This window comes from Battus philenor, unplaced genomic scaffold (genome assembly GCF_028537555.1).
Source record: "Battus philenor isolate CCGP_79_NKW_IND1 unplaced genomic scaffold, ilBatPhil1.0.hap1 SCAF_21, whole genome shotgun sequence".
Lineage (NCBI taxonomy): Eukaryota > Metazoa > Arthropoda > Insecta > Lepidoptera > Papilionidae > Battus > Battus philenor.
The window spans coordinates 8891650-8905055 of record NW_027181684.1 but is presented as its reverse complement, the minus strand read 5'-3'; the positions used below and the strand labels follow the sequence as shown (position 1 = coordinate 8905055).

Genomic DNA, 13406 nt, shown 5'->3' with positions numbered 1-13406 from the left:
TTTCTACCAGACCCCGTCTCACCGGAAACGGACCTGGTTAAGTCCAGATGGTTAAAAAAAAGATATTAAATTCATCATGATCAACCTATTCTGTGATCAATAGGGTGAAAATCGGTAACGAACTTCGAATGGTAAGAGGTACACTAAATATTAACTTTAAGCTTGAAATGTCTTGAAATCTAGGTGAAGTCTATGCTCCGAACTATACGTGCCCTTATTTAACACACCGAAAATTTTCAACTCGATTTCTCTTCAACTACAACTATATTGGGCAGAGATAGTTGATGAAGCTGAAAAAAAAGCTGGTAGTATAGCTTCTATCTAGTCATTAAAGCAGAGGTACTATAGGGGGTCAAATGGTACAAATCGATCACTAAGCCTGTTGTCAACATGGCCAATAAACCAAAATCCAAGCTGTCCCGACACTGCACTGAGGTTATCCCGGACATCAATCTGTATAAGACAAGGATGGCCCTAAAACAGCTCAAAAATATCAAGGCGCTGGGTCATGACAGAAAAAAAATCAGAAATTCTGAAAGCAGGTGGTTTACCAGAATTGAAAACTCTTCAGAAACTCAAAAGATCTCAGAGGCTCAAAAGCAAAGCAGAGGTGGTGCCTTTCTTAAGAAAGGTGACAACATATCATTAAAAAATATGTTTATCATGTTTATAAGCTGTTTTCGAAGGTCATCGTAGTCATGGCGCAGAAATAGAGGAACTCTGTAGGATGCACGAAGACCTCAATAGAGTATCGGAGCCGGTGGGCCTAAATATAACATGGATCAGACAAAAGCTACGTCAAATTCTCTTATCACGCCAATTATTTATTAGGCCATTTATTAGGCCAATTATCGGTTGCGGGCTTGATTCTTGAAATGTTTGACTCGTAAGTATACTAGTGGCCAACAATCAAATTAAGTAAGTTAAACTTTGATAAAGAGGCCCATGGTCAAATTCAACTCGGCTGTGCAGTGTTCGGGAAATTACGAAACTCTTTTGGTCCTATTAATGTCTCTAGGCAATACACTGGGACCAATGTGTTACTTTTAAAAAGTCGTGTCTTACTTTAAGCATCTTTGGCAAGCCCACATTCACTCAATGAGCCATAGAGAGGGCTATGTCTGAAATTTCTCTACGAGATCGAGTCAGCCATGAAATGATTCGTAGAAGAATGAAAGTTATCGTTATAGCTTAGCATATTGGAGACTAACCTTAGTAAAAGTGGGAGTGGGTACGCCATATAGTGCGAAAATGGATGACCGCAGGAGCCTTTAAGTAAAAGCGATAGACGAAGGACGTCTTGCGTCGCGCCACCAAGCCACAAGCCCAAAAGATGATCTTTTTGAGAATGACGGATGACGCTGGATGCAGGTTACTTCTAAGCGGTCATATTGGAAATCTCCGAGGGTGATCTATGTCCAGCCGTGGATATCTTATGAATGAAACAATGATGATGAACCTAAACAATGAGTATAAGCATTTATGTATTCAAAGGTAACATCTTTGCAGCAATTACAATATTAAATAGAAAAAATAACCAACTGCCTAATAGGATTAAAAGATTCTTATAGCTGTGAAATATGATTAATGTCAAATTTCACCTAGAAATTTTTATGCTTTTATTGTTGATATGTAAAATGTTAGTTTTTAATAAAGCAAATACATATAACATGAAGTAAGTATTTGTTGACATGTATCGATTCAACTTAACAACCACCAACATATTCCTGTACGTACAAAAAGTCGCCACTGTTTCGCAAAAAACGTCTTGCAACAATGCTAAGAGAAATGACGCTGGGTAGACATTCTCGCGTTTAGTATTTAACATTTTCGGGGGGTCATCTGTTTTTGATTGTTTACAGTTTATTAATATTTTAACTGTCACGTTACAATATATCGCCGAGGTTATAACTTGTCAGGAACTTATCATTATCACATAATAAATTATTCTTTAATCCATTCTGACGGCAAAAATATGACTTTATTTTAAACTTCATTAAACATTCGGCTGTTTGAATCAATTTACGTCTTTTGGCTGTTGTCTAAAATTTCTGTTAATTTTTTTTAATTAGTTTTTGTATGCGTAATCTTCCTTCGACGTAAAATCATAAAAATATCAAAAACTAGATTACCGATAAATCAATGTTTTTCATAGAGATTAATCAATTGTTTATCAAATTTCGCCAATTATCTGCATTTGAAATCGTTCTCAGAATCATACTGATAATTTCAATTGATGTATAAAACCAGCGGAGTGTTTAAATTAAGTGCAGTTTTAAGATCGGTGTTATAAGTTTCTGTGCGTAGCGGGAAAACTAGTACAGATAAAGTGTTGAACGGATAATGAAAGGTAAAGAATCTTCTTTGAATTATTTATGTATAGTGTAGCGTTCAAAATTATTAAAATTTTTGAGATGGCTGATATCTATAAAGCATTTTTTTATTATTTTTCATAGACGAATTAATTGATAAGCTTGAACTTTGGATATGATGATTTTGGTAGTTAAAGGAATATGTATTTTAAGGATTAACATTACATATTAATGAAGTTGTTCATTTCAGTTGTTCAGATGAATGATTTCTTAAAGCAAAAAAGAAAACTGGTATCAGTAGATAGTCGATAATTTTCTTTTTTTAATTTATCAAAAAAAAAAACACATGAAAGCTCTCTCCTCATTATGGTTTCTATAAATACTTTTTGAATTTCGTTATTTGTTACCGCCGCCGTTGTTATCTTTTAGTCTAAAATTAATATGAAAGAATAATTAAGTTAATAATAAAATAAGCGCGTTAAATTATGCTGCGTTTTCAAACCGATAGCTATATTTTGATTTAATTACATTCAAAGCTTTTGTAATGAGAAAAAGAGTGTTATATAATAAGTAATAAAATAATAACTTATAAATTTACTTTCAGGCGCTGGGATCACGTTGATCTGCGCAATTACACTAGTTCGAGGATATGTGGTCGAGACTAATAAGAATGGATGCCTCTTAGACCCCTCGATCGAAAAGTTGCTCGAACATAGTGATTGTAACAAATTTTATCAATGCTTTAATGGTGACCTGGTAGAACATACCTGTCCCAAAAGTTTATTATTTAATATAAACACGTATAAATGTGACTGGCCAGAAAATGTCGTTTGCGGCAATAGAGTCGTGCCTGACGAAAATGACAAAGAAGGCCCCGACACGGGTGGCAGCGGAAATGTAAATAATTGCAATCCCAGTGAGGCACCGGCTATTTGTGCAGCGATAAATTCTGATGGTATATTAGTGGCACATGAGAATTGCCAAAAATTCTACAAATGCTCTGAGGGAATCCCTATAGCAATAAGGTGCCCTGTAAACCTTTTATACAATCCTACTAAAAAGCAATGTGACTGGCCACAAAACGTGAACTGTGGCGACAGAGTAATCCCTGAAGATTGTGATAATGGTAGCGGAGAAGGCGGTGGTGCTGGAGACGGCGGCGGTGACGGTGGTGATGGAGGTGGAGGTGGCAATAATGGCACCTGCAACTGTAATCCAGGTGAAGCTCCCTCAATCTGTAGCGCTGCGGGCTCCGACGGCGTTTTGGTGGCTCACGAAAACTGCAACCAATTCTATAAGTGTGCCTACGGTAGCCCTGTAGTAAAAAACTGTCCACCAAATCTGCTCTACAACCCGCACTTAGAAGTGTGCGACTGGCCACATAACGTGGACTGTGGTGACAGAGTAATCCCTGAAGATTGTGATAATGGTAGCGGAGAAGGCGGTGGTGCTGGAGACGGCGGCGGTGACGGTGGTGATGGAGGTGGAGGTGGCAATAACGGCACCTGCAACTGTAATCCAGGTGAAGCTCCCTCAATCTGTAGCGCTGCGGGCTCCGACGGCGTTTTGGTGGCTCACGAAAACTGCAACCAATTCTATAAGTGTGCCTACGGTAGCCCTGTAGTACAAAACTGTCCACAAAATCTGCTCTACAACCCGCACTTAGAAGTGTGCGACTGGCCACATAACGTGGACTGTGGTGACAGAGTAATCCCTGAAGATTGTGATAATGGTAGCGGAGAAGGCGGTGGTGCTGGAGACGGCGGCGGTGACGGTGGTGATGGAGGTGGAGGTGGCAATAACGGCACCTGCAACTGTAATCCAGGTGAAGCTCCCTCAATCTGTAGCGCTGCGGGCTCCGACGGCGTTTTGGTGGCTCACGAAAACTGCAACCAATTCTATAAGTGTGCTTACGGTAGCCCTGTAGTACAAAACTGTCCACCAAATCTGCTCTACAACCCGCACTTAGAAGTGTGCGACTGGCCACATAACGTGGACTGTGGTGACAGAGTAATCCCTGAAGATTGTGATAATGGTAGCGGAGAAGGCGGTGGTGCTGGAGACGGCGGCGGTGACGGTGGTGATGGAGGAGGAGGTGGCAATAACGGCACCTGCAACTGTAATCCAGGTGAAGCTCCCTCAATCTGTAGCGCTGCGGGCTCCGACGGCGTTTTGGTGGCTCACGAAAACTGCAACCAATTCTATAAGTGTGCTTACGGTAGCCCTGTAGTACAAAACTGTCCACCAAATCTGCTCTACAACCCGCACTTAGAAGTGTGCGACTGGCCACATAACGTGGACTGTGGTGACAGAGTAATCCCTGAAGATTGTGATAATGGTAGCGGAGAAGGCGGTGGTGCTGGAGACGGCGGCGGTGACGGTGGTGATGGAGGTGGAGGTGGCAATAACGGCACCTGCAACTGTAATCCAGGTGAAGCTCCCTCAATCTGTAGCGCTGCGGGCTCCGACGGCGTTTTGGTGGCTCACGAAAACTGCAACCAATTCTATAAGTGTGCCTACGGTAGCCCTGTAGTACAAAACTGTCCACCAAATCTGCTCTACAACCCGCACTTAGAAGTGTGCGACTGGCCACATAACGTGGACTGTGGTGACAGAGTAATCCCTGAAGATTGTGATAATGGTAGCGGAGAAGGCGGTGGTGCTGGAGACGGCGCCGGTGACGGAGGTGATGGAGGTGGAGGTGGCAATAACGGCACCTGCAACTGTAATCCAGGGGAAGCTCCCTCGATCTGTGGCGCTGCGGGCTCCGACGGCGTTTTGGTGGCTCACGAAAACTGCAACCAATTCTACAAGTGTGCTTACGGTCGCCCCGTAGTACAAAACTGTCCACCAAATCTGCTCTACAACCCCTATTTGGAGGTGTGCGACTGGCCCGAAAACGTGAACTGTGGCGACAGAGTAATCCCAGAAGATAATGGAAATGGTGATAATGGTGCCGGAGGCGGCGGCGGCGCTGGAGGCGGCGGTGGTGCTGAAGGAGGAGGTGGTGCCGGAGGCGGCGGTGGTGCTGGAGGCGGCGGAGGAGCAGGAGGCGGAGGCGGTGCTGGTGGTGGAGGCGGTAGTGGAGGTGCTGGAGGCGGAGGTGGCAATAACGGCACGTGCAACTGTAATCCAGGGGAAGCTCCCTCGATCTGTGGCGCTGCGGGCTCCGACGGCGTTTTGGTGGCTCACGAAAACTGCAACCAATTCTACAAGTGTGCTTACGGTCGCACCGTAGTACAAAACTGTCCACCAAATCTGCTCTACAACCCCTATTTGGAGGTGTGCGACTGGCCCGAAAACGTGAACTGTGGCGACAGAGTTATCCCAGAAGATAATGGAAATGGTGATAATGGTGACGGAGGCGGCGGCGGCGCTGGAGGCGGCGGTGGTGCTGGAGGCGGAGGTGGTGCCGGAGGCGGCGGTGGTGCTGGAGGCGGCGGAGGAGCAGGAGGCGGAGGCGGTGCTGGTGGTGGAGGCGGTGGTGGAGGTGCTGGAGGCGGAGGTGGCAATAACGGCACGTGCAACTGTAATCCAGGGGAAGCTCCCTCGCTTTGTGGCGCTGCGGGCTCTGACGGCGTTTTGGTGGCTCACGAAAACTGCAACCAATTTTACAAGTGTGCTTACGGTCACCCCGTAGTACAAAATTGTCCACCAAATTTGCTCTACAACCCCTATTTGGAGGTGTGCGACTGGCCCGAAAACGTGAACTGTGGCGACAGAGTAATCCCAGAAGATAATGGAAATGGTGATAATGGTGCCGGAGGCGGCGGCGGCGCTGGAGGCGGCGGTGGTGCTGGAGGCGGAGGTGGTGCCGGAGGCGGCGGCGGCGCTGGAGGCGGCGGAGGAGCTGGAGGCGGAGGCGGTGCTGGTGGTGGAGGCGGTGGTGGAGGTGCTGGAGGCGGAGGTGGCAATAACGGCACGTGCAACTGTAATCCAGGGGAAGCTCCCTCGCTTTGTGGCGCTGCGGGCTCTGACGGCGTTTTGGTGGCTCACGAAAACTGCAACCAATTTTACAAGTGTGCTTACGGTCACCCCGTAGTACAAAATTGTCCACCAAATTTGCTCTACAACCCCTATTTGGAGGTGTGCGACTGGCCCGAAAACGTGAACTGTGGCGACAGAGTAATCCCAGAAGATAATGGAAATGGTGATAATGGTGCCGGAGGCGGCGGCGGCGCTGGAGGCGGCGGTGGTGCTGGAGGCGGAGGTGGTGCCGGAGGCGGCGGCGGCGCTGGAGGCGGCGGAGGAGCTGGAGGCGGAGGCGGTGCTGGTGGTGGAGGCGGTGGTGGAGGTGCTGGAGGCGGAGGTGGCAATAACGGCACGTGCAACTGTAATCCAGGGGAAGCTCCCTCGCTATGTGGCGCTGCGGGCTCCGACGGCGTTTTGGTGGCTCACGAAAACTGCAACCAATTCTACAAGTGTGCTTACGGTCGCCCCGTAGTACAAAACTGTCCACCAAATCTGCTCTACAACCCCTATTTGGAGGTGTGCGACTGGCCCGAAAACGTGAACTGTGGCGACAGAGTTATCCCAGAAGATAATGGAAATGGTGATAATGGTGCCGGAGGCGGCGGCGGCGCTGGAGGCGGCGGTGGTGCTGGAGGCGGAGGTGGTGCCGGAGGCGGCGGTGGTGCTGGAGGCGGCGGAGGAGCAGGAGGCGGAGGCGGTGCTGGTGGTGGAGGCGGTGGTGGAGGTGCTGGAGGCGGAGGTGGCAATAACGGCACGTGCAACTGTAATCCAGGGGAAGCTCCCTCGCTATGTGGCGCTGCGGGCTCCGACGGCGTTTTGGTGGCTCACGAAAACTGCAACCAATTCTACAAGTGTGCTTACGGTCGCCCCGTAGTACAAAACTGTCCACCAAATCTGCTCTACAACCCCTATTTGGAGGTGTGCGACTGGCCCGAAAACGTGAACTGTGGCGACAGAGTTATCCCAGAAGATAATGGAAATGGTGATAATGGTGCCGGAGGCGGCGGCGGCGCTGGAGGCGGCGGTGGTGCTGGAGGCGGAGGTGGTGCCGGAGGCGGCGGTGGTGCTGGAGGCGGCGGAGGAGCAGGAGGCGGAGGCGGTGCTGGTGGTGGAGGCGGTGGTGGAGGTGCTGGAGGCGGAGGTGGCAATAACGGCACGTGCAACTGTAATCCAGGGGAAGCTCCCTCGCTTTGTGGCGCTGCGGGCTCTGACGGCGTTTTGGTGGCTCACGAAAACTGCAACCAATTTTACAAGTGTGCTTACGGTCACCCCGTAGTACAAAATTGTCCACCAAATTTGCTCTACAACCCCTATTTGGAGGTGTGCGACTGGCCCGAAAACGTGAACTGTGGCGACAGAGTAATCCCAGAAGATAATGGAAATGGTGATAATGGTGCCGGAGGCGGCGGCGGCGCTGGAGGCGGCGGTGGTGCTGGAGGCGGAGGTGGTGCCGGAGGCGGCGGCGGCGCTGGAGGCGGCGGAGGAGCTGGAGGCGGAGGCGGTGCTGGTGGTGGAGGCGGTGGTGGAGGTGCTGGAGGCGGAGGTGGCAATAACGGCACGTGCAACTGTAATCCAGGGGAAGCTCCCTCGCTATGTGGCGCTGCGGGCTCCGACGGCGTTTTGGTGGCTCACGAAAACTGCAACCAATTCTACAAGTGTGCTTACGGTCGCCCCGTAGTACAAAACTGTCCACCAAATCTGCTCTACAACCCCTATTTGGAGGTGTGCGACTGGCCCGAAAACGTGAACTGTGGCGACAGAGTTATCCCAGAAGATAATGGAAATGGTGATAATGGTGCCGGAGGCGGCGGCGGCGCTGGAGGCGGCGGTGGTGCTGGAGGCGGAGGTGGTGCCGGAGGCGGCGGTGGTGCTGGAGGCGGCGGAGGAGCAGGAGGCGGAGGCGGTGCTGGTGGTGGAGGCGGTGGTGGAGGTGCTGGAGGCGGAGGTGGCAATAACGGCACGTGCAACTGTAATCCAGGGGAAGCTCCCTCGCTATGTGGCGCTGCGGGCTCCGACGGCGTTTTGGTGGCTCACGAAAACTGCAACCAATTCTACAAGTGTGCTTACGGTCGCCCCGTAGTACAAAACTGTCCACCAAATCTGCTCTACAACCCCTATTTGGAGGTGTGCGACTGGCCCGAAAACGTGAACTGTGGCGACAGAGTTATCCCAGAAGATAATGGAAATGGTGATAATGGTGCCGGAGGCGGCGGCGGCGCTGGAGGCGGCGGTGGTGCTGGAGGCGGAGGTGGTGCCGGAGGCGGCGGTGGTGCTGGAGGCGGCGGAGGAGCAGGAGGCGGAGGCGGTGCTGGTGGTGGAGGCGGTGGTGGAGGTGCTGGAGGCGGAGGTGGCAATAACGGCACGTGCAACTGTAATCCAGGGGAAGCTCCCTCGATCTGTGGCGCTGCGGGCTCCGACGGCGTTTTGGTGGCTCACGAAAACTGCAACCAATTCTACAAGTGTGCTTACGGTCACCCCGTAGTACAAAACTGTCCACCAAATCTGCTCTACAACCCCTATTTGGAGGTGTGCGACTGGCCCGAAAACGTGAACTGTGGCGACAGAGTTATCCCAGAAGATAATGGAAATGGTGATAATGGTGCCGGAGGCGGCGGCGGCGCTGGAGGCGGCGGTGGTGCTGGAGGCGGAGGTGGTGCCGGAGGCGGCGGTGGTGCTGGAGGCGGCGGAGGAGCAGGAGGCGGAGGCGGTGCTGGTGGAGGAGGCGGAGGTGGAGGTGCTGGAGGCGGAGGTGGCAATAACGGCACGTGCAACTGTAATCCAGGGGAAGCTCCCTCGCTCTGTGGCGCTGCGGGCTCCGACGGCGTTTTGGTGGCTCACGAAAACTGCAACCAATTCTACAAGTGTGCTTACGGTCGCCCCGTAGTACAAAACTGTCCACCAAATCTGCTCTACAACCCCTATTTGGAGGTGTGCGACTGGCCCGAAAACGTGAACTGTGGCGACAGAGTAATCCCAGAAGATAATGGAAATGGTGATAATGGTGCCGGAGGCGGCGGCGGCGCTGGAGGCGGCGGTGGTGCTGGAGGCGGAGGTGGTGCCGGAGGCGGCGGTGGTGCTGGAGGCGGCGGAGGAGCAGGAGGCGGAGGCGGTGCTGGTGGAGGAGGCGGAGGTGGAGGTGCTGGAGGCGGAGGTGGCAATAACGGCACGTGCAACTGTAATCCAGGGGAAGCTCCCTCGCTCTGTGGCGCTGCGGGCTCCGACGGCGTTTTGGTGGCTCACGAAAACTGCAACCAATTCTACAAGTGTGCTTACGGTCGCCCCGTAGTACAAAACTGTCCACCAAATCTGCTCTACAACCCCTATTTGGAGGTGTGCGACTGGCCCGAAAACGTGAACTGTGGCGACAGAGTAATCCCAGAAGATAATGGTGCTGGAGGCGGCGGCGGTGCTGGAGGCGGCGGCGGCGCTGGAGGCGGCGGTGGTGCTGGAGGCGGAGGTGGTGCCGGAGGCGGCGGTGGTGCTGGAGGCGGCGGAGGAGCAGGAGGCGGAGGCGGTGCTGGTGGTGGAGGCGGAGGTGGAGGTGCTGGAGGCGGAGGTGGCAATAACGGCACGTGCAACTGTAATCCAGGGGAAGCTCCCTCGCTATGTGGCGCTGCGGGCTCCGACGGCGTTTTGGTGGCTCACGAAAACTGCAACCAATTCTATAAGTGTGCTTACGGTCGTCCCGTAGTACAAAACTGTCCACCAAATCTGCTCTACAACCCCTATTTGGAGGTGTGCGACTGGCCCGAAAACGTGAACTGTGGCGACAGAGTAATCCCAGAAGATAATGGAAATGGTGATAATGGTGCCGGAGGCGGCGGCGGCGCTGGAGGCGGCGGTGGTGCTGGAGGCGGAGGTGGTGCCGGAGGCGGCGGCGGCGCTGGAGGCGGCGGAGGAGCTGGAGGCGGAGGCGGTGCTGGTGGTGGAGGCGGTGGTGGAGGTGCTGGAGGCGGAGGTGGCAATAACGGCACGTGCAACTGTAATCCAGGGGAAGCTCCCTCGCTATGTGGCGCTGCGGGCTCCGACGGCGTTTTGGTGGCTCACGAAAACTGCAACCAATTCTACAAGTGTGCTTACGGTCGCCCCGTAGTACAAAACTGTCCACCAAATCTGCTCTACAACCCCTATTTGGAGGTGTGCGACTGGCCCGAAAACGTGAACTGTGGCGACAGAGTAATCCCAGAAGATAATGGAAATGGTGATAATGGTGCCGGAGGCGGCGGCGGCGCTGGAGGCGGCGGTGGTGCTGGAGGCGGAGGTGGTGCCGGAGGCGGCGGTGGTGCTGGAGGCGGCGGAGGAGCAGGAGGCGGAGGCGGTGCTGGTGGAGGAGGCGGAGGTGGAGGTGCTGGAGGCGGAGGTGGCAATAACGGCACGTGCAACTGTAATCCAGGGGAAGCTCCCTCGCTCTGTGGCGCTGCGGGCTCCGACGGCGTTTTGGTGGCTCACGAAAACTGCAACCAATTCTACAAGTGTGCTTACGGTCACCCCGTAGTACAAAACTGTCCACCAAATCTGCTCTACAACCCCTATTTGGAGGTGTGCGACTGGCCCGAAAACGTGAACTGTGGCGACAGAGTTATCCCAGAAGATAATGGAAATGGTGATAATGGTGCCGGAGGCGGCGGCGGCGCTGGAGGCGGCGGTGGTGCTGGAGGCGGAGGTGGTGCCGGAGGCGGCGGCGGCGCTGGAGGCGGCGGAGGAGCTGGAGGCGGAGGCGGTGCTGGTGGTGGAGGCGGTGGTGGAGGTGCTGGAGGCGGAGGTGGCAATAACGGCACGTGCAACTGTAATCCAGGGGAAGCTCCCTCGCTATGTGGCGCTGCGGGCTCCGACGGCGTTTTGGTGGCTCACGAAAACTGCAACCAATTCTACAAGTGTGCTTACGGTCGCCCCGTAGTACAAAACTGTCCACCAAATCTGCTCTACAACCCCTATTTGGAGGTGTGCGACTGGCCCGAAAACGTGAACTGTGGCGACAGAGTAATCCCAGAAGATAATGGAAATGGTGATAATGGTGCCGGAGGCGGCGGCGGCGCTGGAGGCGGCGGTGGTGCTGGAGGCGGAGGGGGTGCCGGAGGCGGCGGCGGCGCTGGAGGCGGCGGAGGAGCTGGAGGCGGAGGCGGTGCTGGTGGTGGAGGCGGTGGTGGAGGTGCTGGAGGCGGAGGTGGCAATAACGGCACGTGCAACTGTAATCCAGGGGAAGCTCCCTCGCTATGTGGCGCTGCGGGCTCCGACGGCGTTTTGGTGGCTCACGAAAACTGCAACCAATTCTACAAGTGTGCTTACGGTCGCCCCGTAGTACAAAACTGTCCACCAAATCTGCTCTACAATCCCTATTTGGAGGTGTGCGACTGGCCCGAAAACGTGAACTGTGGCGACAGAGTAATCCCAGAAGATAATGGAAATGGTGATAATGGTGCCGGAGGCGGCGGCGGCGCTGGAGGCGGCGGAGGAGCTGGAGGCGGAGGCGGTGCTGGTGGTGGAGGCGGTGGTGGAGGTGCTGGAGGCGGAGGTGGCAATAACGGCACGTGCAACTGTAATCCAGGGGAAGCTCCCTCGCTATGTGGCGCTGCGGGCTCCGACGGCGTTTTGGTGGCTCACGAAAACTGCAACCAATTCTACAAGTGTGCTTACGGTCGCCCCGTAGTACAAAACTGTCCACCAAATCTGCTCTACAACCCCTATTTGGAGGTGTGCGACTGGCCCGAAAACGTGAACTGTGGCGACAGAGTAATCCCAGAAGATAATGGAAATGGTGATAATGGTGCCGGAGGCGGCGGCGGCGCTGGAGGCGGCGGTGGTGCTGGAGGCGGAGGGGGTGCCGGAGGCGGCGGCGGCGCTGGAGGCGGCGGTGGTGCTGGAGGCGGAGGTGGTGCCGGAGGCGGCGGCGGCGCTGGAGGCGGCGGAGGAGCTGGAGGCGGAGGCGGTGCTGGTGGTGGAGGCGGAGGTGGAGGTGCTGGAGGCGAAGGTGGCAATAACGGCACGTGCAACTGTAATCCAGGGGAAGCTCCCTCGCTCTGTGGCGCTGCGGGCTCCGACGGCGTTTTGGTAGCTCACGAAAACTGCAACCAATTCTATAAGTGTGCCAACGGTCTGCCTGTTGTCCAAAGTTGCCCGGTTAATCTACTCTATAATCCTTTCTTAGAAATGTGTGACTGGCCTGAAAATGTTAACTGTGGAAGTAGAATTATCCCAGACTGTGAAGAAGGCGATAATGAAGTTAACGACGGAAATGAAGGATCTATTGATGGAGGTGGAGATTCAGGAGGTGATGGTAGCGGGAACATTCCTATAGAAGTGATCACGATGTGTGCTTCTGAAAATTCAGAGTCAATATTTTTAGCACATGAAAATTGCAATAAGTTTTATACTTGCGTTCAAAACAAACCTGTTGTAATTACATGTCCTCCAACACTTCTTTACGATCCAATCACACACCGTTGTGATTGGTCACATGCCGTCGATTGTGACAATCGTTTTTTACATAACTGACTTAAGGTAAAGTGATTGATTAATTTGATTCAAAATTATGTATTTAAAGACAGTCGACAGTGTTACTATTAGAGTCACAAAAATGTTTTATTCTAAAGAGAAGTTTTTTTTGTATTTATTTATTATAATAAATATTAAATGATGACATATTTTAACAGTTTTTATTTTGTCTATTTCCGGTGAATATCTTTAAGATATACTAACATCGGCAAAATGTATGTTTCCGATACCTTTATTAGCTACTTTCCTATGAAAAATTGTTTATTATTATTTGACATCAATTATTCAATAATATTTTTTTCGTTTTTACGTTTAAATCAGTATTTTTAAAATGAAAAAAGCTATCATGTTTTATCTTGCAATAAATAAATAGCTTGTATATTTTACACCAAATAAAACTTATCATGGGCTTCCAAAATCCTTACACTGTTTTATTATATTATATTCTACCGACATACTGCCTAACCTTGTAAAGGAGCGATTCTTGCACATCTCACATTCTCGATAACAAAGATCATCAGAGATCACATGCTTGAGAAACTTACAAAAAATAAAAATAAACTAAAGGAATTAATTATGTATTATTATGTATAATACAACTATAATACATTTTAAAGCAACAGAGCGGAG

At 51.7% G+C, this 13406-nt stretch overlaps 1 protein-coding gene across 1 annotated transcript; it reads left to right on the top strand.

Moving 5' to 3' along the window:
- The first annotated feature begins 2262 nt into the window (after positions 1-2262).
- On the top strand, positions 2263-12931 carry LOC137923231 (uncharacterized PE-PGRS family protein PE_PGRS54-like). Its single transcript, XM_068766420.1, has 7 exons — positions 2263-2350; positions 2917-7713; positions 7768-8481; positions 8632-10950; positions 11041-11334; positions 11389-12084; positions 12193-12931. Exons 1-7 carry the CDS (start codon positions 2344-2346, stop codon positions 12774-12776), a joined length of 9411 nt encoding a protein of 3136 aa, XP_068622521.1. The 5' UTR covers positions 2263-2343; the 3' UTR covers positions 12777-12931.
- The last annotated feature ends 475 nt before the right edge of the window (positions 12932-13406 follow it).

Coding starts and splice junctions, on each gene's coding strand:
- LOC137923231 (XM_068766420.1), top strand. Junction 10,951..11,040: donor TGGTGCTGGAGGCGGAGGTG/GTGCCGGAGGCG, acceptor GAGGTGCTGGAG/GCGGAGGTGGCAATAACGGC. Junction 11,335..11,388: donor CGGCGCTGGAGGCGGCGGTG/GTGCTGGAGGCG, acceptor GAGGCGGCGGAG/GAGCTGGAGGCGGAGGCGGT.